Source organism: Choloepus didactylus, chromosome 2, assembly GCF_015220235.1.
Source record: "Choloepus didactylus isolate mChoDid1 chromosome 2, mChoDid1.pri, whole genome shotgun sequence".
NCBI lineage: Eukaryota > Metazoa > Chordata > Mammalia > Pilosa > Megalonychidae > Choloepus > Choloepus didactylus.
In genome coordinates, this window is record NC_051308.1 from 216,032,974 (window position 1) to 216,055,946 (window position 22,973).

The 22,973-nt window shown below is 47.8% G+C and overlaps 1 protein-coding gene across 4 annotated transcripts in view; it reads left to right on the top strand.

The window, feature by feature from the left end:
• The window catches only part of CSMD2 (CUB and Sushi multiple domains 2), a 646,653-nt gene that overhangs the window by 288,544 nt on the left and 335,136 nt on the right, over positions 1-22,973 (top strand). For all 4 annotated transcript variants that reach the window (XM_037827786.1, XM_037827788.1, XM_037827789.1 and 1 more), the window contains exon 6: positions 14,429-14,541. In XM_037827786.1, the coding sequence (XP_037683714.1) occupies positions 14,429-14,541 (113 nt within the window). The remainder of the gene's footprint in view (positions 1-14,428; positions 14,542-22,973) is intronic.

Genomic DNA, 22,973 nt, shown 5'->3' on the forward strand with positions numbered 1-22,973 from the left:
CACTTGAGGGTCAATTTTTGCCTCTCATGAAAGACGGTTTGTTCGAAGAATGCTACGAAGCAATTATTTCTCCTGGAAATATTTCTCCTTGGCTTCCTGGAGGCAGTGGGCTTTGCTTAGTTTGGGGGAGGACTTTAAATCCCTCAGGTGTAATAACAAGCCATGGGGGTCTGCTTTCCTCACTGTAAGACTGTCAAGGTGCCACATCATCCCTTCCAGAGACAGACTGGAAATAATGAACATGAGGAGGTAGATGGCACTAGAGCTGTCATGATAAAATGTGAAGTCTTTCTGTTTGCCTTGAATGGTGGCAGCTCATAAAGTACAAAGGGTTTAGTAGTAACACTAAAAATAATCAGGTATGACAGCTGTACTTGGTTCCTGTCAGGACAAAGTTGTCTAATTTAAAACCTAAGCACTTGGGCTATGAGTCTGAACTCTTCATTTCTATGAAGAAATTGGGGAGGGGGGGGGAAGGAGGGAGGAGAACCTAGAGATTTTACTAATTACACTTGAGTCCCTGAAAATGATGGAGTTTTGGACCCATCAGGAGGACCTCCTCACTCTAATCTCAGGGGTCCCTGTTTCTTGGGGCTAGAACAGAAAGCTATATGACAGCTATGCTCAGGCTAGTAAGACATTTAATTGGCTTCTGGCTTTTTGTAAAAGCAGATGGACCCTTCCAATTGGAGGGAAAAGACAAGTGCCCTTGGGGCACTGTTTTAGGCATTTACTCATATGCTTTTGGATTTAATACAACCCGGTGGCTGATGATAGCTCCCAATTTACTGGGCTAGAATACGGAGTCTCATGAACATAAAAAGCAACTTATTTAACGTCAAATAGCCACTAACAGGTGGGAGGCTGGATTTTGACCTATGACTGACTACTCAAGCCTGCACTTCTGCCTCCCTGTGCAGAACTGTTTCTTTGGGAGCTGAAGGTGCAGACGCATGGCCTCAGCAGCTGAGCCTGACAAGGAAACCTGCCTAAGACTACACCACATTTTGAATTTTTGCCAAATCCATTCCCAGGTCTCCAAGATCAACTTCAACTTCCATCTTCTGTGAAAGAAATTTGGAAATTGATTAGCATCCCCAATCCCGAAAGCCTGCCCCAGCTCTCCCGCTAGGCGGCTGGGCTACCTTGACTAACCCCTCCCTACCTGTGAGCCTGATCTCTCATCTGCAAAATGAGCATCTGGACTGGCCAGAGAAGGTCGAGCTGCCCTCCAGGTAACATCCCATAGTTTCTTGGCTGGATTTGGGGCTTGTAAGATGTCAGATGCTAGCAAAGAGATCTGAGCAAGTGGCGATGGGGTGGGGGGTGCCTCTGGTCAGTGGGGGCTTGATTACTCTGGTGACATTTCTCAACCTACGCACCTTTTTTTTTCCCTCTGTTTCTTTCTCCCAAGAGGCCAGAGGTTGGGCCCCCTGTTCCTTGGACTTGAGCTGGGGTGCAGAGATAACTGGGGCACGGCTTGTTCCTGAAACAAAAGGATGGGATGTGAGGAAGAATTTGTATGAAGTCCACAGATATTAATCAGACACACAAAAAAACCTAGCAGCTTATCTGTCCCTCTGCTCCTAACCTCCCACCTCTCCCCCAGTGATGGATCTAGGAAGATTAACTCCATGAGAACCATCTGGAGCCTAGCAGACTTAGGCAGAGGAGGGAGGAAAAGGTCAAATCAGTGGCAATCTTGGTGTTCAGGCCAGACTCCCAACTTGGAGGGAATAAACAAGGAAATTCCTCCTCTTGCACAGCTGAGGGGGGAGGGTAAATAAAACTGGCTTTTCCAACCTCCACCCTACTTCCTGCCTGCATCCTGCTCCCCACCAAGCCGACCCACATCGACCACATCAACAATTCCTGTGCCTTCTAGATTCCATTTCAGTTTGGCCAGCGGGAACCCCCAGCAGAAGATCAGGGAGGGAGGAGATGAGGTTGAGGTCTTTATTTTTCGGGCTCCCTCCCTGCAAGGTCACCTGGAGCTCTCTATCTGCCCCTTGACTAAAAGTCTCTGCAACTCTTAAGGCAACCTTTCTAAATGACCATCCTTCCGGATTCAGTAGTTGCTCCTTCCGCTTGTGCTCTCCTGCGTAGGGTGGAAATAGCTCTGCTTTGACCAGCCTGCAAGTACTCTGCTCTCCCTGTGGCTCACCTGCCGTCACCCTTGTAAACAGTCCCTTTATTAAACACTCCTCCAGTTACTCTAATTTGGGTGGGCATCTATTTCCTGATGGGACTCTTGGTGCACCCGCCTCTACCCTCCCACCACTGAAGATCCATGGAGGTGGGTAAGTAAAGCAGGTGCAGGCATCAGCCCTAGTGCCCAGTGCCCCCGCAGCCAAGAGCGGTCTGCAGAGGTGAATGGGCCTGCACAGCATTGGCAAGACAAGGCTGACATGGCGTGGGAAGAGGCTCGTCTACTGCCTGGAATGCAACGGCTGCTAGACAGGGCATCGGTCTAGAGGGCCAGATAATAAATATTTTAGGTTTCTGGGGGCCACATGGTCTCTGTCACAAGAACTCAACTCTTAACGTGTAGCTCACAAATAGCCATAGACAATGTGTAAACAAGCGAGCAAGGCTGTGTTCCAATAAAACTTTATTTGCAGAAACAGGTGGTAGCTGGATTTGGTCTGCAGGCTGTAAATTTGCTGACCCCTAGTCTAGAGATGTCAGATCAGTATTTTCAAACTTTTTCTATTACAGTCCACAGCAAGAAATGCATTTACATCGTGACTCATTACCCACATACATACTTGATAATATTTATATAATGCTTAATATGTGTCAGCCTCTGTTCTAAGCATTTTACATATATTAATTCATTTAATCTTCGTAACAACCCTCTGAGGGGGGTGTTATTTTTATCCCCATTATAAAGATAAAGGTAACTAGGCACAAAGAGGTTACAGAAACAAAAGTTTTGCTAAACGATGCTTACTCTTACTGCATGTGTGACTTGCTCTTTTATTTTCGATTCTATTCTGTTACACTCTCATCTACTCTCTTTTGTTATTTAAAGGTGCAACACACAAACTGATTGCATGACCCATTAATGGGTTGCAAACCTTTTATCCCTAGATAGTGTTTGAAAAAGACTATCTAGGGAAGCTGGGAGGGAGCGCCCATCTCTGAGGTCACGTGAGCCCTTTACTTGGTGGCAACAACCTGAAATGGAAAGAATAGGTGTTGAGAGCCAGCACACATGCATTCAGATTCTAGCTTTGCCACTTAACTAGCTGGATAGCTTAGGTCAAGTTTAGCTTGTTTCAGTAAGTAAAATAACAAGCTGTGAGTATTAACGTAATTGAAATGATGGGAAAGCATCTTGGTTGGCTCTAGGAGACAATCCTTTTCCTTGCCTTTCCCAGCTTCCCATGACCTCTGGTTACTGAGATAGTGTATGTACAACACTGGCACATAATAGCTAATACTTTTAGAACACTTGTGATGTGCCAGGCACTGTGCAAAAGAGCTTGTATATGCATCATCTCATTTAAGCCTCCTAATAACAATGTTATCCCTATTAAGTTGTTATCCCTATTAAATAGATAGGGAAACTGAGGCCCAAAGCAAGTCAGTTCCTTGTCCAAAGTGGCGAGTAATTTTAAGGCTGAGACCTGAACCCAGGCAGGCTCCTTCCCAGTCCCAGGCACTTAATCTGTATTCCAAACTGCTTTCTATTCAGTAAATGTTACTTTTCCTTTGCCCACGATTCTTCCCTGATGCATGGAAACTTGACATGACTAGGAATTGTAGCTCCTGTTTCTTGTGGCCGCTCCACAGTGTTTGTAAACATCACTACATCACATTTAATCCTCACCGCTGCACCAGGAGATACACACCAGGGAAAGACGCCACCTCCCAGAGGTCACAAGGCTAGTGGATATGGAGACTTGTATCCAGCTCCAAATGACTCCAGGATTCCTTGCTGGGTTGACCTTGGTGTCGCCATGGTGCTCAGCCCAGCTCTTCTCCAGCGGCCTGGGAGACCCTCGGTTGGAGCTTCATTGCTGCTGAACTCCCAGGCAGGGCTGGCTACCTGCCTCCTGGGGGAGGTCTCAGGGAGCACTGAGGCTGCTTAAACTCAGAATGGCAGTCGCGTGGCTGTCAAACACTGGCGTGGGCAGCACCTCCATAAGCCATCTGCAAACATTTCCTCCCGGTGAGAAGCATTATCCAATGTATACCTTGCAAGTGTACATTGCCTTCCTGGGGGAAGTGGGGCCAGTCCCTTCTCCGAGTTCTGTCTGGCCGTGGCAGGTGGAAGCTGGGCCAGGCTGAGGACGCAGGCACTGGTAGAGGCCAGCCTGGGGGCCTCCAAAGGACGGAGGGGGGTGACAGCCAAGTGCATCAGCCACCCTGGGTGCCGGTGGGCCCTCTCACCCCTGCCCTGCTCTGTCACCAGAGTGGATGCAGGTGTCCTTACCTACCAGGGGAAAGCTAGGCCAGATTGCCCTGGGATCTACTTAATCCCAGCACGATCTGGAGGATGGGTTCAAGGCACTGATGAGATCCCATCCTATCTCTTGCCAGAACTAAGCAAGGGGGGGAATAATTCACATTTGTGAGGCACTTACTCTGTGCCAGGCACAGCCCTGGACACATTTTATACATGAGCATGGCTGTTCACAGGAGCCCCATCAGCGATGGAGATTTCTCCTTGCACATAGGTGGAAACTGAGGCTCAAAGAAGTTACATCACATGCCCGTTTCCACACAGCGGAGCCTGCATTCAAAGGTCAGACTGTCTGACTACAGAGGCCCACCAGCCATTAATCTTACCTTTCTTAAACCTATTGTCTCTGTATTGGGGACAAGATGGATGAGGAACAAGACAGGAAGCATCTCCATGTGGGCAGACCCCTGAGCCAGGAAGGAGAAGGGTGTCCAGGTAGGGGGCAAGTGTCTGCTGTGCTCACCAGGCTCCTGAAGCTTGCGTCCTGCTCCAGGGCTGAGCCTGATGGGGCTTCAGATTTAACAACTGAGGGCGTGGGGGCCACCAGGCCTCAAGGCTGTCACCCTGGATCTTGGGACTAATCGGTAGTAACAGACAACTTGGATTCTGTCCCAGTGAGACTGGTGCAGGACCTGGGGTAGGGTGGAAGTACAAGGCACTGGTCATTGTTTTTTAAAGAGTGATCGAGGTTGGGGGGTGGCATCTGAGACAGAAGAAATGATGGAGGAAAACCCTTTTCCCAAAGCTCCTCTGGGAGAGTCAGGCCTGGGGGGCCGCCTTTTTGTCAAAATGTGTGCTCAGCCCTTCTCTCCACTGAGTGACCTCATACCAGGGCCTCAGGAACCCACCTTCCTGAGAGCTGCTGATCCATCCGCTGACGGGCAGCAGCTGGGGGCAGGGCCACCCGATCCAATCAGCCATGACCTAAGTTAAGGGTCACATGATGTGCAGAGCTGTGGATTGAGGAAGGGAGACGGGTCTTCAAAGGCTTCTAGTGATCAGAAAAGAGCGGACCTGCCTGATTTAGACCGGGAGACAGAAAAGGAGGGTTGTAGGTTCCACTCCTTCCCAGGGCATCCCCTGAAAAGTTGCTGGAGACCCACCACCAGCCCCTTCCCCAGAGCTTGGCACAGGCACCCCACTGCCATCTCCAGACCTCACCCCATTACGTCCCATCAGCAGTCAGCATGATGGGCACACCCTCTCCAGGAAGCAGGAATTCCTCACCCAGAAGCCATGGTGAGCAAGCAGCTGCACTAGGGATGGAAGGAAACTGACACCCCCAAGCCACCCCCAGACTTTCTCAAGGTGCCACCCCCCAACACACAAGCCCCAGGGTGTCTGTGAGGAAGCTCTCATCCCATCGCCCTCATCCTGTCTGCACACGCGGCCAGGAGCTCTGCCCCTCAGCACTGCCAGACCCAGACATATGCTCTCCAGAGAGCATTGCATCTGGCAGGAAAACATTTACCTCATGTAGTTTTTGTGGGTTCCCTGGAGCTAACAATTAGCTGAGCTGGGAAAAGCCCTGATAATTTGTTGAGTTTATTGAGTTGCTTCTTGGGGAGAAGGGACATTTGCCCACATTGATTATCAGTCGTGAGACGTGTCGACATGAGGAGTCCCCGAGAAGGGACCAGCAGCTGCCACGCAAATGGGGAGCACGGTGAGGGCTGAGGGACCAAGGAGGCAAGAAACATACCTTCACAACAGGAGCGGGCAGTGCCAGGGCATCACTCTCTCACCTGCCTCTTCCTCTGCTTCTCCCCCCTTATGCCCTCGGCTTCCACCGGCAGAATCTCATTCATTCATCTTCAGCAATATTTACTGAGACTTTCCCATGTGTCAGGCACTCTGCTGGGCCCCAAGGAAAGAACTGTGAACCAAGAAAGACACAGCTCCTGGCTGCAGGAAGCTCATGGCTCCGTGGATGACACAGACCCCTGACCAACATGTGAGACAAGCCCCACGGTAGAGACAGTGCAGGGAGTCAAGGGGGAACCCACCAGACTCAGGAGTGAAGTGGGATTTGTGCATAGCTTTGGCATTAGACCAAGACCTCTGAAGTCCTTCTCCAACCTAAGGTGATAAGATTAGCTGGTTCCCACTCTCCTAACTGCAGCAGCAGATGTAATTAGAAAAGATGCCTCACCATTAAAAGCAAGTCACTACCATCTAGTCCCTCATTCATTCATTCTTTCACAAAGCACGTAAAGTGAAAGTCCTCTTAACCCATCTCCCCCAGAGCAGCTCCCTGGATTAGCCGTGCCCCCGTGGCCTCAGTGGAGCTTCCAGCTGGCAGCAGACCCCCTCCCACCCCCATCCTCCAGGCCCGTGCACTTCTTGCTCCCACCAGCTGAGTCTTGCACTTTCGGAGCATTGGTTGGGTTTGTTGCCAGCTCTCTCTGTGCCAGTCATACTTGTTATTGTAATTATGTGATTTAAATTAAACATCACATAAACTGATGAAATATGGCTGTGAAAGGAAATATAGCTGCGTCTATGGAAACTAAATTGAATGCTTTGGAATGACTCCACAAAGGAGTGTCTCTAAAAAGATTTGCTTCCTAAATATTAGGTGTGAGCAAGACACCTGCACCCCTTTGGATAAGTTCCAAGGGGCAAGGATTGTTTCTGTCGCATTCATGCTGCATCCCTAGTGCCTGGTATGATGCCTGGCACATAGTAGGTGTTCAGTAAATTTTTGTTGAATGGATGACCTGTACTAAAATTGGAAATGGTGAATGGCACTTTATGGGTGTAGTGAGTATAAGATAGATGATGCAGAGAATGGACCCATGGTCAAATAAAGGTCTTGGTCCTCCATTAACAGATCGGTGAATAGAAGTATGTTTAAATATTTTATGTTATAATGAAATGTCTCAGCTGTGAATGTATCTTTCTGCGATTCCCTATTTAGAAGTTGATTTTTCAATTTACCAACCAACCTACATCATCTGTAAAGCTCCAGTGGTAGGGGTTGATAAACTCCTTCTATAAAAGACCAGACAGTAAATATTTTGCAGGCCACAGTCTCTTTCACAACTTCTCAAATCTGCCATTGTGGTGTAAAAGCAGCCATAGGCCATAGGTAAGGTCATGGTTGTGATCCAATAAAACCTTATTTACAAAAACAGGCAAGGGGCCATAGTTTGCCAACCCCTGTTCTCTAGTATCCATTCCTTCTGTGTGCCGACACTGTGCTGTGTTGCTGGAGATACTAAACAAGGAAAATCCTGCCCCTGCTCTCATGGAGCTCACTTCTAGCAAAGGGGATGGTCAAGTCAAAAGATGATTACAATCTGGTGTGTCCAGTACAACACGGGGGCATGTCCACACCGAGGGGACACAGTGGATGGGGCCGCTCTTCACGTCTGGGCAGAAAGAGGGAGAGGTGAGGAAAGGAGACATCTGGTTAGATTTCTAGGAGTGATCGTTTCCCAGGTAGTCAAGTGGGGAAACAGGGAAGTGCATTCCAGGCAGAGGGACCAGTATATGCAAAGGCTTGGAGACATGAAATGTACTTGGCATGTTCTGGGACATACAAGCCATTCCTTGTGGCCGGAGTTCCAGGTGCCTGTGACTGGGGAGTGAAGACAGGCAGGAAGGGCCCTTACAGCTTGCATTAAAAAGTTTGGACTTTGTCCTGGAACCAGTGGACCTGCCACTGCAGGCTTTCAGCCAAGGCGGGGACTTGATCAAATCACCCCACAAAGTGTGGAAAATGGGTTGGAGGCAGGGGGCGGATCAGAAGTTGACTCTATAGTCCAGGTGAGAAACGATGGGGTCGTGAGGTGGGGAAAGACGTGGCCACAGTTTGCCACGGGGTGAAGGAGAGGGGGGAGTTGAAGATGATGCCTGGGTTGGGTGACTGGGAAGATGGTACATTTTATGGGGAAAGGGAATGCTAAGGAGCAGGAATGATTGGGAGGAACTTTGGTTTATTCAGAGCATGGTAACCAACTCCACACATGTAACAGGTAGCTAGGAGTTGAATCCTTTTAAGGTGGCCCAGGCCTGCACAAGTGTGCTAAGCGGGTACTGCTGGAAACAATAGCCTTGGGAGGCTCCGGTCCTTTGTCAATGATAAGAACCGAAGAATGGGGAGTTCCAGCTACCCGTATCCAAAACAGACTTGCATTCATCCTAGGCATTCACCCAGTTCCTGAAAACTGTAAAACATCATGGGATTGGTTAGGGAAATGTGTTTATCTTGACAAAGCGGGAGTCCTAGGGATTTGACTGAAGGAAAACTGATATGGAAATCATTTGTGATGAGCCTGGGTCTCAGGGCTGAGTCAGTAAAGGTTTGCTTTAGGGATGGAAGGTCGCTGGGAGGTGGGCAGAGAAGCTGGAGTTGGCCTGGGTGCCCTTTGCCCACCGCTGACCAGTACATTTCCAGAAGGGTTTCCCTGGTTGCATCACAGTGTCCTCTCCATCCCCCTGGAGGAGAGCTGACTGGATAGAAACGATGAGGGCTCAGGAACTAGGTATAGAGTGGTGAGCACCTCCTGTGTTTCACATCCACCCAGGCCAGCCTTGGGAATGGAGCATCGGTTTGTGCTTGGCACTGCCAGGCAGAGACGCTTCAACCCTGAATCAGATACAGGTCACGTGCATAGTTTAGTTAAGAGATAACACCCATGGGAGGTGCTCCGGGAGCACGGAAGCCAGAGGCTATTGAGCTGGAAGGATTGGAAGCTACACAGAAGACTACAGACTTTTCAGGGGACCCCCATATCTAGGGAACTACAGCAGGGGCGGCACCCACTGTCAAGTAAAGCGTCTTGTACACAGGACATCCTTAGTGAATGAATAAATGAATGAATGCATGTTCCCCTGAGGAGGTCCATTTCTAGGGATGCTGGGATTTAAACGAGATCTCCTAAAACTCCTTTCCCTCAACTTGAAATCATGCAGCAATTCCTTGCAAAGAGTCACTGTCATCATCTTGTGTGGGGTGTCTCTTGGCACCCAACATCCTGACTCCACAAGATGCTTCTTAAGAAGAAATGCTTTTCACGAAGTCTACTCCAAGCTCACCTATTGCCAGCAGAAGTGCTTAGAGCTTTCTGCAGAGAAACTCAAAGCCACTTTTTCCATAATGAACTACATGCATTAAAAGGAGTGATTTTTTTTTATCCTCCCCAAGCCAGATCCCATTAATGAAGCCCCATTTAATGGAAGTGAGTTTACAAAAAAAGAAAGAAAAAAATGAGTGTAATTGCTTAAATACATTTTATGTTATACTGCAATCGCAATTTCCTACGTGAACCTGGAATTGCCCAGGCCCCACATAGTGAAGTTAATGTGGACAGAAAGGTTTGAAGGGGAGACTTTCTCTTTGTGTTTCTCTCTTTTAATTATGATTCTAAGAGGGAACAAAATTAAAGAGGATCCTGGAGGGAGGAGGGAGAGGAAGAACGGAAACAGAATGGAATTCAGCCTACACGGTTCCCCTGCTCCTCCATCCTTGCATGTGTGTGCCATATAAGGCAGTGTCTGAGTATATAGGCTCTGAGTTAGTTGGAATCCCTCCTCTGCCACTTAATAGCTGTGTGACCTTGCGCAACTTTCTTAGCCTCTCTGTGCAGCCAGGTGGTGCAATGGGAAAAGGCATAAAGAGCAGCAAGTGCAAAGGCAGAGAAGCACAAAAGGGTAGTGTTTTCCAGTACATGTAAGCTGTTCTGTTTGGTGAATGGTGTGTGCACTCAGGGAAGGAAGGCAGGCAGGGATCAGACCAGGAAGGCTTCACTGAGAAGGTGACATTTGATCAAAGGCTTGGAGGAAGTGAGGCGGCTCACCAGTTGGAGATCATCTGGCAGAAGAGTAAGTGTAGCAGGCAGAGGGAATGTCAAGTGCAAAGACCCTGCGGCAGGCGCATGCCTGGCCAGTTTTGAGCAGCAAGGAAGCCATGTGACTGGAGCATAAGGTGAAGTGGAGAGGTGATGGGACACCGGCTCTTTTAAAGTCTTGAAGACCATAGTAAGAAGTCTTACTCTGAGAATGGGAGTCATTGAAAGTGTTGTGCTTTGTTTGTTAGTTAAGGCAAAATTTACATGCAATAAAATGCATCCATTATAAATGTATAGTTCTTTGGAGCTTTGACAAATGTGAACACCCCATATAACAAGCAGCTCATTCAAGATATAGAACATTTCCATCATCCCAATCCCCACCCCCATCTTCACCTCCAGCCTTGGCAACCACGGATCGCTTTCTCTTGGCTATAGATTCGTCTTTTCTTTAGTTTTATAAAAATGAGACCATACAGTGTATCCTCTCTTCCAGTCTGCTAATGCTGCCCGTTATGCAAAATACCAGAAATGGATCAGCTTTTATAAACGGGGTTTATTGGTTACACAGTTACAGTCTTAAGGCCATAAAGTGTCCAAGGTAACACATCAGCAATCGGGTACCTTCATGGAGGATGGCCAATGGCGTCCAGAAAACCTCTGTTAGCTGGGAAGGCACGTGGCTGGCGTCTGCTCCAAGTTCTGGTTTCAAAATGGCTTTCTCCCAGCACATTTATTTCTAGGCCAAAGCTCCTCTTCAAAATGTCACTCTCAGTTGCTCTTGAGGCATTTGTCCTCTCTCAGCTTCTCCGGAGCAAGAGTCTGCTTTTCAATGGCTGTCTTCAAACTCTCTCATCTGCAGCTCTTTTCTCAGCTCTGTGCGTTCTTCAAGGTGTCCCTCTTGGCTATAGCAAGCTCACTCCTTCTGTCTGAGCTTATATAGTGCTCCAGTAAACTCATCAAGGCCCATGCTGAATGGGCAGGGCCACACCTCCATGGAAATTATCCAATCAGAGTCATCACCCACAGTTGGGTGGGGTGCATTTCCATGGAAACACTCAAAGAATTACAGTCTAATCAACACTAATACGTCTGCCCACACAAGATTACATCAAAGATAATGGCGTTTAGGGGGACATAATACATTCAAACCGGCACATCCTCTTATACTGCTTGGCATAGTGTTCTGAGATCCAGCCCTGTCATTGTGTATATCCATTTTCTCTTGTTTATTGGGGGGTTTGGAGCAGAGGCATGACAATGTCTTAATGGCAGAGCTTGATTCCATCTTCATGTAAGCCCCCCTCATTCTTGGATAAATTCTGAGAAATTTCTCAGATGCTCATCATTTATGTGTAAGGAAGCTGGGGCAGGACCGGGCAGGACAGGGAGTTAGTGAAGATGTGGGAGAAAAGGGAGGCAGGAGACGTCCTGAGAGCTTCTCCAGGCTGCTCATTGGGGGGTGGGGGGAGAGGGTTAAAGCAACTGGCCCCACTGAGTCAGGGGCAGGGAGCCTCCCCGACACCCCCTTAGGGTCCAGTCCTGGCCGGCAGAGACAATCTTGATTGTTAATCTCCTGCTCTAGGGACCCCATCACCTTCCTCTCATTCCGTTTCACAATAAAGAGTCTTTGGTTCTGAATTATTCAGGTGAATCCCCCTATATCTACTTCCCTTACATAAATAACCTCCAAGCTTTGTCACTGAGATAGAATTGAATTTGGCCTGGAGAAAAAAAACCCCACAAGAATGTTTGTGGTTCCTTAGAAAACATAAATGACTCAGACTGTAATAAACTATTTTCAATGGGATCTGGTGAAATACAGTAATGGGTTTCTATAACAGTTCTTCCCATAGCAATATGGGTTATATTCCTGGAGTTTGGCGTGTCAGCATTTTCATTATAGTAAGAACTCAGCTTTGTAGGGTGTGACGACCAACTGTGCTGGATCTCTTCCGTTTGCCACTCCAAATCCACCCTGCCTGGTGCCTGGGGAGACGTCCCTCCAAACTGGCTGATGATCTGGGTCCCGTAGGCTGGTCCTTTCCAAGCAGCCTCTCATTTCGGGTAACCATTTCCTCTCCTCTTATTTGAGTGTGCCACCTGTTTTCTTCTGGGACCCTGGCATGCCAGCTTTGAACCAGGTGCTGTGTTAAGTACCGGGACCCAAGGTATAGCTGCCACTTATCGAGGGCTCGCTATTTGCCAGGGTCTGTGCTAAGGTGGTTTTTTTTTTTTTTTCTTTATTAGAGAAGTTGTGGGTTTACAGAACAATCATGCCTAAAATCCAGAATTCCCATTACCCTATTATTAACACCTTACATTGGTTACAAATGATGGTAGCACATTTTTATAATTGCACTAAGTATAGTCCATGGTTTAACTTAGGGTTCACTGTTTGTATAGTGTAGTTCCATGGCTTTTTTTTTAATTATTATTATTTTATTCCGTAACCATATATACAATCTAACATTTCCCCCTCTTAATCACACTCAAATGTAGATTTCAGTGCTGTTAATTACATGGTCGCACCACACTGCAAAGGTGGTTTTGGTATATTATCTCATTTAATCCTGGCAAGACTTTGAGGGAGGGGTCATTGTGATCCCCATGTTAGATGAGGTCACTGAGTCACAGACAACCTGAGAGCACACAGCTGATCACTCCAGTGCCTGAGCTGCTGCACCACGAGGCTGTGCTGCCCCATTGGAGGAGTTATCCTAGGGACACACACACCTAGCAACCGAATTATAACTTGAACAAAAAGCTGTTGCATTGCAGAGGAGATGAAAGGAAAATTCTGTTTATTGAACTAATATATGCCAGATCCCAGGCTAGATTCTTTTCCATAAGGTCTCTCATTTATCCCCACGAACTCGTCAGGCTGGTAGTATTCTCATTCTCAGAAAGGTTCAGTACCTGGTAGGAAGCAATGAAGCTGGATCTGAACCCAAATCCGTGTGGCTTCAAGTCAAGGAGAGTAGGGAAGTCTTTCCCGGCATGTGGCACTCGAGGGGCTTCCTGAAGTTGCAGGCATAGGTGGTGTTGGTAAGGGAGTTACTGGTGGGCAGGATTCCAGGCAGAAAGGGCAAAATCCTGGAAAACAGAGAAGGCATGGAACGCTTAGGAGATGTTAATCGAGTGTGTATGTGGGAATGGAAGCAGATAGGAATGAGGAGAGATTTGGCCAGATTAACAGGAAGCATTGGGAGCTTTTTGTCCCTAATCTCTATGCAGAGAGGAAAAGAGGGAAGATATTGAACATCTGGCCAGCTAGGAGGCCAAGTCCAGAGGAGAGAAGGTGAGAGGGAGTTCCTGGGGTGCAAAGGAATGAGGTTGGGGCACCAAAGGCGCAGCCTGGTGGAGAGGACCAAGGCTGAACATGAGGGCCGTCCAAGCAGGGTCAGGTTGGAAAGTTTGGAAGGCCAGTCCCATGTAGGCACTGGGGAGCCACTGAAGGTTCTAGCACTCCGAGTGACCCTGGAAGGAAAGGTGTGATTGACCTGGAAGTTGGCTCAGGATGGCAGTCCATCAAGAGGCTGGGGTGGTGATGGTCAGAGATGCCCTGTGGCCAGGCTAGGGCAGGAAAGGCAGCTGGTTTGGAGAGGCGATGAGAGAATGGGGCTATGTTCAAAGACGCTGAGCAGCAGCCCAAGGCTGCCCAAGGCTGCGCCACCCACTGAGCATAGAGCAGGGGTTAGGGAGGGGGCTGGGTTGACTGGAACCCAGAGGTTCTACTCAGAGGAGGCTAAGGTGGAGGGTTCCAGAGAGGAGGGAGAGGGCCCTGGGTAAGGGTTGGGGAAAGATGGTTGGGAGGTCGCAGGGGCAGGGGTAGGAGCCAAGGGGACCGGGGACCTGGTAAGTGACCTAAACACAGGCCCCTACCCTGGAGAAAGGCCACATGACCTATTGGGCTGCCCAGTTATTGACTCCTGGAGGCTGGACCACTGAAGGGGCGGGGCTGGACCTCTTCCCAGGCCAGAAGAATCCACCCCTGATGGGGGCCACAAGCCTGCCTCAAGCTGCTCAGGCCCCAGGTTCCTGCTCCAAGGGCTGAGCTGAGGCCCAGGCAGACAGGAGAAGGAGGGAGCCTCCTGGGTGCCCGAGCCCCTGTCCGGCCCCGCTGCGGCCCCTGACCCTTCCCTGCTTCCTGTCCCCGCAGGTTCACCGGAGCCAGCCTCCCGGCCCCCGTCATCAGCAGCAAGAACTGGCTGCGGCTGCACTTCACGTCCGACGGCAACCACCGGCAGCGCGGCTTCAGCGCCCAGTACCAAGGTAGGCAGGGCCTGGGGCCCACCCCGCTTCCTGGAAGGGCTCGTCCTGGCCCCAGATTGGTTGGATGTGACTTCAGGGCATCCTTGCCTCCTCCGTCGTGCTACTCCTCTTTGGAGGTCCAGAGGCCTGCATCTCTGCATCTGCCGTTGTGGCCTGTCGCCCAGAGAGCGACAATCCTCTGCTCGCGTAGCCTGAGTCCAGGCTAGGCAGGGTGGCTAACACTCGCCGAGTGCTTTCTCAAGGCACTTGACATGTATCGTCTCATTTAATCCCCGGGAGGTAAATGCTGTCACCATCCCCATGTTACGGACAAGGACACTGAGGCTCGGAGAAATTAAGCCGAGCACCGAGTCATCTGAACCCCTGTCCTTGAGTCCAGGACCCACTCTCTTAACCACCGTACTTCGGCCACCGACATCCTGTTTTTCATTTTTTCTGGAACACGGATGTATGACAAGTGCAGGCAAAAATAACTTTAGGAAACACTGTGGCTTAGATGCCCCAATGTGTAAAGAGAGATCAGACCTGGAAAGGCTGGTGAAAATTGCAGGGAAGCAGATTCCTGCTCAAATAATGAAGCATTTCCTAACCCCAAGAGCTACCTATATAAAGGGAGTGGGTCAACCCCAGGGGCGGGTGGCTTTCCACCACTGGAGGAAATTGAAAACTAATGGATGTCTAGGAGGGGATGGCTACATTCTTCTTCCACTTAGAGTTTATTTGAAGTAGACAAAATTTATAGAAATAAACCACACCAAGGGTTGGCCTCATGACTTACTCCCAAAGCCTCTAACTATTACCAATCGCAGATCAGGGTTGGTTTTAATCGAGTCAACAGGGAGCCTGTGTTGTGCACCAGCTATGCATAAGGCCCTACCAAGGCCCTAGGGAATAAAAAGAGGAGCAGACTTGTGTTGAGGTGTGGTAAATCAGCGTGCACAGGAACAGCTACAACGCAGGCCAAGTAGAAGTTTGCAAGGTGAAATATGAGCACTGCTAGGGTGTGCTGGGGAGGAAGCAGTTGATTCCAAGAGGAGAGCAATTGAAGGTTTCCAGAGATCTTGGCAGCTTGCTCCAACCCATGGGAGCTCCAAGGCTGCAGGGTCTGCTTGTCTCACCCCGGAGGTGGCACGGGACAGAGCACAGTCCCTGCCATAAGGCCTCTGGAGCCGGGCTTTCTGGCTGGAAACTGGGATAGAAGCAGCACTGGAGGTAGAAGCATTGCCTTTTAAATCGGAGCCTTTTATGAATGGCCGCATTTACTTAGCCTTGGGTAGCCAGAACACATTTGAAATATTTAAAAAATAAACAGGAAGCCAACTTGGTACGACAAGCTTAACAAAGCTTTGCCCCGAGAGGTTTCCTGAAGACGATTTTCTGCCGCTGAGGCTGGGCCTTTCTTTATGTGAGGCACCTGTCTGAATCTTTGCATTGTGTTTTCCAAAATAGAAACACATAGAGATGAATGCTATAATTTCATCTGATTAAATAAATACTGGTGTGTCTAATATCTCAGTGACTGAGGGCCCATTCATCATTGTAGTAGGTTTAGATTCGATGCCAGACAATGGGCAAGAAGAACCCAGAAAAGACAGTGCAGTCACTACAGAGGGAGCACACATGATTTGTATACCTACTGTGTGCAGCTCTATGGTAAGCACTGTATGTGCTTTGCCCCAACACCACACACTTGTTTTTGTTCCCATTTTTCTGCTGAGGAAGCTGAGGCTCAGAGAGGCTGATTAACTAGTCCAAGGTCACACAGCCTGTAAACAGCAAAGCTCCAATTCATTTGCAGGCCGATGTGAGTCTTTCTGCAAACTTGCAGGGCCTCCACTTAATCCTTTGGGCATATTTCCTTTCCTAGTCAACTGGTAGCTTTTAAACTGTTTGTTAATCTCATCCCACAGCAAACACAGACAAAAACATTTTACATCACAACTCAGCTCGCACATACATCCATAGAACGAAAAGGAAAGTTCACCACATGGTATTTATCCTTACTGCCTGCAGTGTGCCTGAAATTTTCTTTTCCATTTCTTAATGCTAGTTGTAACCTCTAAACTGATTACACAAGCCTGTAACCAGGAACAACCCACAATCTGAAGAACAATTTTAATTGTGAACTTCTTGAAAGCAGACCCTATCTTATCTTACTCTAGATCTCCCTTATCACAGCCCAGAACTGAATTTTGCCTGTTAAGGCTTTGTAGGTTTCAGGCACTTGACATTTACTATTGCATTCAATCCTAGCAGTGATAGGGTGAAGTGGATACTATTATTAGCCTCATTTTACAAATGAGGAAATTGAGGCTCAGAGGGGCTCCTGGTTGGCTCAAGGTCTCATGGATAGTGTGCTGGAGCCAGTGTTCATCTGGACCTGGCATGCTTAAGTGGTTCTCCCCTAAGATCTTTTTTTAGTGTTTTCCAGACTGAGGATTCAGGGTGCAAGGCTGCACAATGATTATTTAGAGTGGCTCTAAAGCAGGGTTACCCAACCTCAGGACTATTGACATTTGGGGGCTGGATAATTTGTTGTTTGGGGGTGGGGGTGGGGAGCCCCCTGTGCATTATGGGATGTTTAGCAGCATCCCTGGCCTCTGCTCATTGGATGCCAGTAGCAACTCCCTCACCCTGCCCTCATAACAACCAAAACTGTCCCTGGATATTGCCAAATGACCCCTAGGGGACAAAATAGCCCCAGGTGAGAACCCAGTGGCCATAAAGGAATGCAAACTTTGAAGTCATTATGGCCAATCTACATTTTGTTGCTTGCATATACAGTCCAAAAGAGTGACCGAGGTAGGTTTCTGTCAGGGGCCCATCAGGAGGCAGACAGCATAGCTTTAACTGAAGAGGGTTTAGTGAAGGGACCATTTACAGAGATAAGGGTGGTGTTAAAGGAACCCACAAGAGACAGCGAGGCCCCAGGGACTAAGCAGGAGGAGGCCTTTCCCACCCTTAGGCTTGAAGGGGTCAGGGGAGGGAACGCAAGAGCTGGAATAGCCCATGGTATAGGGCTGCCTGGCAAAGCTATGTCTCAGAGGAGCTGGCCACTGTCAACCCACAGTTCAGCAAGGGGGCAGGAACAAGGATCAGCACCCAGTGCAGCAAGGGTATAGGAACAGGGATCAGTACCCAGTGCAGCAAGGGGGCAGAAACAGATCAGTACCCAGTGCAGCAAGGGGGTAGGAACAGGGATCAGTATCCAGTACAGCAAGGGGATAGGAACAGGGATCAGTATCCAGTACAGCAAGGGGATAGGAACAGGGATCAGTACCCAGTGCAGCAAGGGGGTAGGAACAGGGATCAGTACCCAGTGCAGCAAGGGGGTAGGAACAGGGATCAGTACCCAGTGCAGCAAGGGGGTAGGAACAGGGATCAGTACCCAGCGCAACAAGTAGAGGGCCACAGGGATCAATACCCAGTGCAGTAAAGAGGGAGACAGAGAGATCAGTACCCAGTTCAGCAGTCTTCCCTCCTTCCCACTTCCTGCAGTTCCTCCCATTGGCCATCCAACTGGAAGCCAGAGACAAAGGATACCGGTTGATGTCATCCACAGAGGCCCTCCCCTGCCCTGCTTTGTGCCCCGGGAGGTCGATCTGCTTTACCAGAGGGGCTCCCTTGCTTTCTAGCAGGCCTCAGAAGTCAGCCTCCCGGGGCAGAGCAGAGCAGAGACATTTGAGGAGGAGTGGATCTGGAGGCCCAAACCAAGAAGCATCGGCCCAGGATCAGTCTCACCTGTGCTCAGGTTTACAGCATTAGCGTCTCAAGTGATTTATGGCCCTTCATTGCTAATAATGACCAACTCCTAAATGTTTTGATGGATTTTTTTTCCCCAGGGAAGCAAGAACTGAGTTAATTAATTAAAAGATAACCCACAACACAGCACATTATGTTCTTGTCTCAAGCCAATCAGAATTGAGGTGGGTTGGTGGCCAGACCCAATTTTAATTAATACCACAAGATATTAGAAACCTGCCTACTAGCCTGGCTGCCTCTAGCTGACTGTCTGAAGGTGTGCAATTCGATTCTATTTAACTAACATTTTTTGTGCAATGTTACTATGTTATGTGACAGCATAAAAAGTTGAACACGACAAGGCCAATCTCTGCTCTCAAGGAGATTTAACGAGGGGAGCGGACATAAATCTGTAACTTCTGTACAGCATGATAAGAGCCATAATTGAGGCCTGATTAAGAGTTCTAGGACCAGCGAGATAAAGGAGCATTTTATTTTGCCCAAGGGGCTTAAGGAAAGCCAAAAAAAAAAAAAAAAGAAAAAGGAAAAAAGGAAGTGACTTTAATGTGTGCCTCAAAAAGATTTCCGATAGAGAATAGGAAGAAGCATTCATTCCAGGAGGAAAAGCAACAGCAAGAAATGTGAACCTGGTAGGTCTGAAAAACCACAAATATTTATGTGAGTCTAGAGCAGGGGTCTGTAAACCATAGCCCACGGGCCAAATCCAGCCTTCTGCCTGCTTTTGTATGCCCTTGAGCTAAGAATTTGTCATGACACTTGATACTAATGAAATTTTAACTTCAGTATCCATAGTAAAGGTTTGTTGGAACACAGCCATGCTTATTCATATACGCATTGTTTCCAGGGCTGCTGCAGAGCTACAGCAGCAGGGCTGAGTAGTTTGCCACAGAGATGGATGGCCTGCAAGCCTAATTTATTTATCATGGTCCTGTAGAGAAAAAGATTAAGTTATAAGCAAAGAAGACAGGTCACTAGTGAGTCCTGAGGCTGGAAATTAAGGTAGGGGTCAGGGTGTGAAAAGCCTTGGAAAGGGTTGACTCAACCTCTTGGGAGATGAGAGGTCATCAGAAGTTTTTAACAAGATGGGAGATAGAGTCCTTTTAGAAATATCTCTGACTGCTCTAGAATGAAAACGGGGACCAGCTAAGAGTTGAGAATTAGACAATGACAAGGGCCAGAGTTTAGGCAGAAGGGAGGAAACAGATGCAGTCAAGAGATGTCCACAATAAACCACACTGGATTCAGTGGCTGGTTAGATTTGGTTGGGGGTGGGAAGGGGTGGGAGTGAAGGAGGTGACAGAGTCAGGAATGAATCCTAGGGTTTTTAGTTTAAGTGAGCAAAAATGATACTGCTAACCAGGACGGTCTGGAACAGACAGATGGGAGATGAATTTTGCTCAGGACACATAGATTCCGCATGAGTGGATGGGCTCCAAAAGAGGGGTTCTCACACTGAGATCCTTGGAGGCCAAAGTGTGTTCCTCCAGCAGCTGGTCTGATATCGCTGAATGGGGGATCTCCAGGTTTCTACCCACACTTCAACCATAGCAGCCCGCTTTGATCTCCTTTGCACAGTGGGCATTTACCTAACAGTGTGTTAAAGGATGGGTTCCTGGAGCTGAACTGTTTGGGCAACCACAGGACTCAAGGTTCCTTAAGTCTCCTTCCCATTCAGGAAGACCAGTTGTGGTGTAATCAATCCTTCTGCCTCCAGGCAAGGAGTATTTCCAGTCCTTCTCAGAGTATTGCTTTCCTGGTTAATCTCCAGCCTGCACAGAATGACAGTGAGAAGGACCTTTTTCAAATGCACCCAATGGCTGATAATCACAACTGGTGAGGGGCTTTCAGGGCAATGAGGATCAGAACATCCATCACCACTAACCTCCTTTGTAGCAGGAGTAATTGAAAATTTAGGGAGACCCTGGTAAAATACCGAGCACATGGAGCCCTCTACCCTCATCTCCCACTAATCCTCCAGACTCCCTGTTATATGGTGAAGCCCTTGTGCAGTGAGGAGGTGCTGGCAGCTCTGGTTCCTCCTCAGACATATGCCCTTTGCTTTCCACTCTGACCTGACAATCATTATCTGATGTCAAATCCTAGCCCAGCCCTGCTGTCCCTCTCACTGTCTTTCTTGTCCAGGCAACCCTGGTGACCAAGAGATGGAATGTATTCCACAATGAAACCTGCTAGTAGTCTGGCACTGAGTCTCAATTGTCTGCAGAATAAACTTTTCCATTTGAAATTATTTACATTTACCGAGATGCTTGAGGCTATTTTAGAATAATAAGCTGAAGCTTCTGTTTTCCACGTGAATGTGTTGTGTTCTTACTTGTGACTTACCTACAGTCTCAGACCAGAACAGAAATGCCTTCAGCATCCCGTGGTCCAAGCTTTAACTCTTTTGCCCCTTCTTGTTGGTCTGCTGAACTGCCAAACTTTTTCCAATCTCATTTCCAGGCTTGGGGCCTCCAGGGGTCTCCACACAGGTTGCAGGTTTGTTACTATCCAGCTCAGTAGCTCAGGGCCAAGTGCCCACACAACCATGCGTCTGAGTTCAGTCAAGAGCGAGCCTGTTACCTAGGCACCAGCAGAAAAGACTGCAGCCCACACTTCACCTACCAGTTTTCAAGCGTAACCCATACCTTTGGCCAGGAAATGAATTCAAAGCACATATTCAGCTCATAATTGGTCATCCTTCCATTCAGTCATCAAACTGTTATTGGACACCTTCTGTGTGCCTTGACTTGTGTTCATCACAAGAAACAGACATACTTCATGCCCTTTATGAGCTCATGGGGCAAATCAACAGGAGAACAGGATGTAACATTGCTGTGTATTAAGGGTTTCAACAGAGGTGTGAATGAAGCACTTCCTACCTGAGAGATTTAGGGACAGTCAGGGACATTTGAGAGTCTTTAATCAATAAGGGGTACCAGGGCAAAGAAGGACAGAAAGGATATTCCAAGTAGAATGTTATTCTGAAGTCAACTGAAACTAATAACTAATGGTTTTACTGGTGGCCTTAAACATCTTTTGTCCAGCTGACTTCTCCAAAGTTGTTGGTGAAAACCATCACACGGCCCACTAAAAATGGCAAAGCGCCCCCACCACACCACTTCTGCTTTTGCCTCCTATCTACCCTGCTAGGATCCTTCTCTTCTTTAGGAATTCGAGGGACCACATCTCCTGCTGTGGCTAACAGAGAAGCCACATCAGCAGCATCCAACAAAGCACTTCTTACAACCTTAGTTGGGTTGATGATTCTTTTTCCCACATATTTAAAAGATCTCCAAGCATGCCACATAACCAACCTCTGAGGGGCCTTGCATAATTCTTTTCAATGATCAGTGATCCTTCAGCACCTGCATTCCCCAGAATTTTGAATGTGCTTTTAATTATTTCAATATCAAATTTTTTGCCCTTCATTAGCTGGAGCAGTGAATCTAAAACAACAAAGTAAAGCACCCAGAATGATGCCTTTTTCAATGGCAGGCCATTGCAGCATTTAGTGAGTCTGTGATTATTTCTTTCCATTATCTTCTATGTCACTTTTCCTACCAATCTTCTACACAGCTACTCCATCTGGAAGTTTTGCCAGGTGTTTATCTGATTTTTCTTTTTCACAGTCACTAATAGTAATATCTAACTGCTCAAGATTTCTTGAATACATTTCTCAAATTGAGTCTTGTCACCTTTTCCTTGTAAGGGCGTGCATCATCTTTGGTCACAGTGACCTTTCCAACTTTTCCTAATTCATGAAGGTGAACATCTTCAAGATTTAGGGTCAGGCTGTCTTATCCAAACACTATGCCATAGTAGCAATATCAATGTGGGTTATTTCTATATCACCAAAATCTGGAGCTTTGATTGCTATAACCTGAAATATAATTTTTATGCTATTCAAAAATGATTGTTCTGGGGGCATTTTCAGCAATTATGACCTATGACTTTCAAGGGACTTGGCACTTTCCAGGGTGGATACAAGGGGCTGGATATTGGAAATCCTAAGCATCCTGAATTTCACGTTATTGAACTTTGGATGTGTTGTTCAAGTGGAGAGATGCAATCTCAGACAAACTTCATGCCTTCAATTTCTAATTCATCATCCAATATTTTTCTCTCCTTTCCTGAGATGACACCCTTCTAAGTGTCATGATTACAGCAGAAATGATATTCCTGATTTCTCTGCCTCCCTTTGCAGAAATTGTGGCAAACTGAACAATTTCTTCGGGGGTAGTCATAGGTTGAGGCTGCATCCTAATTTCAGGGATTATAGCATCAGCACATAGCATCAGACCTTTTCTGCTGTCCACTGGCTTAACACTGCTGCTAGTCTTGAAGCCTTCCATGGTGATCAAGGATGCCAGGACCATAGCAGTGTTGGAGCCTGCAGCCTCTTCATTTGTATATTGGAAACACCCTGATCAAGTCTGGTGCCAATAATCTTGTATTTATTCTTTAAGTCGACTGCCCTGGCAACAGTCACATCATCTTCTATTACTTTCCCTTCCCTACCTCTGTTCCATTATCACTTTTCTTCCCACAGCATCTTCTAGAAGGTCTGCACCTTGAAGCATTAGGGTTTAGGCATCTGCACAGAATTTTCCATCTTTGGCATAAATTGGAACAAGGCCCTGGACACTGGTGTCACCTGGCAAAGGACTGTG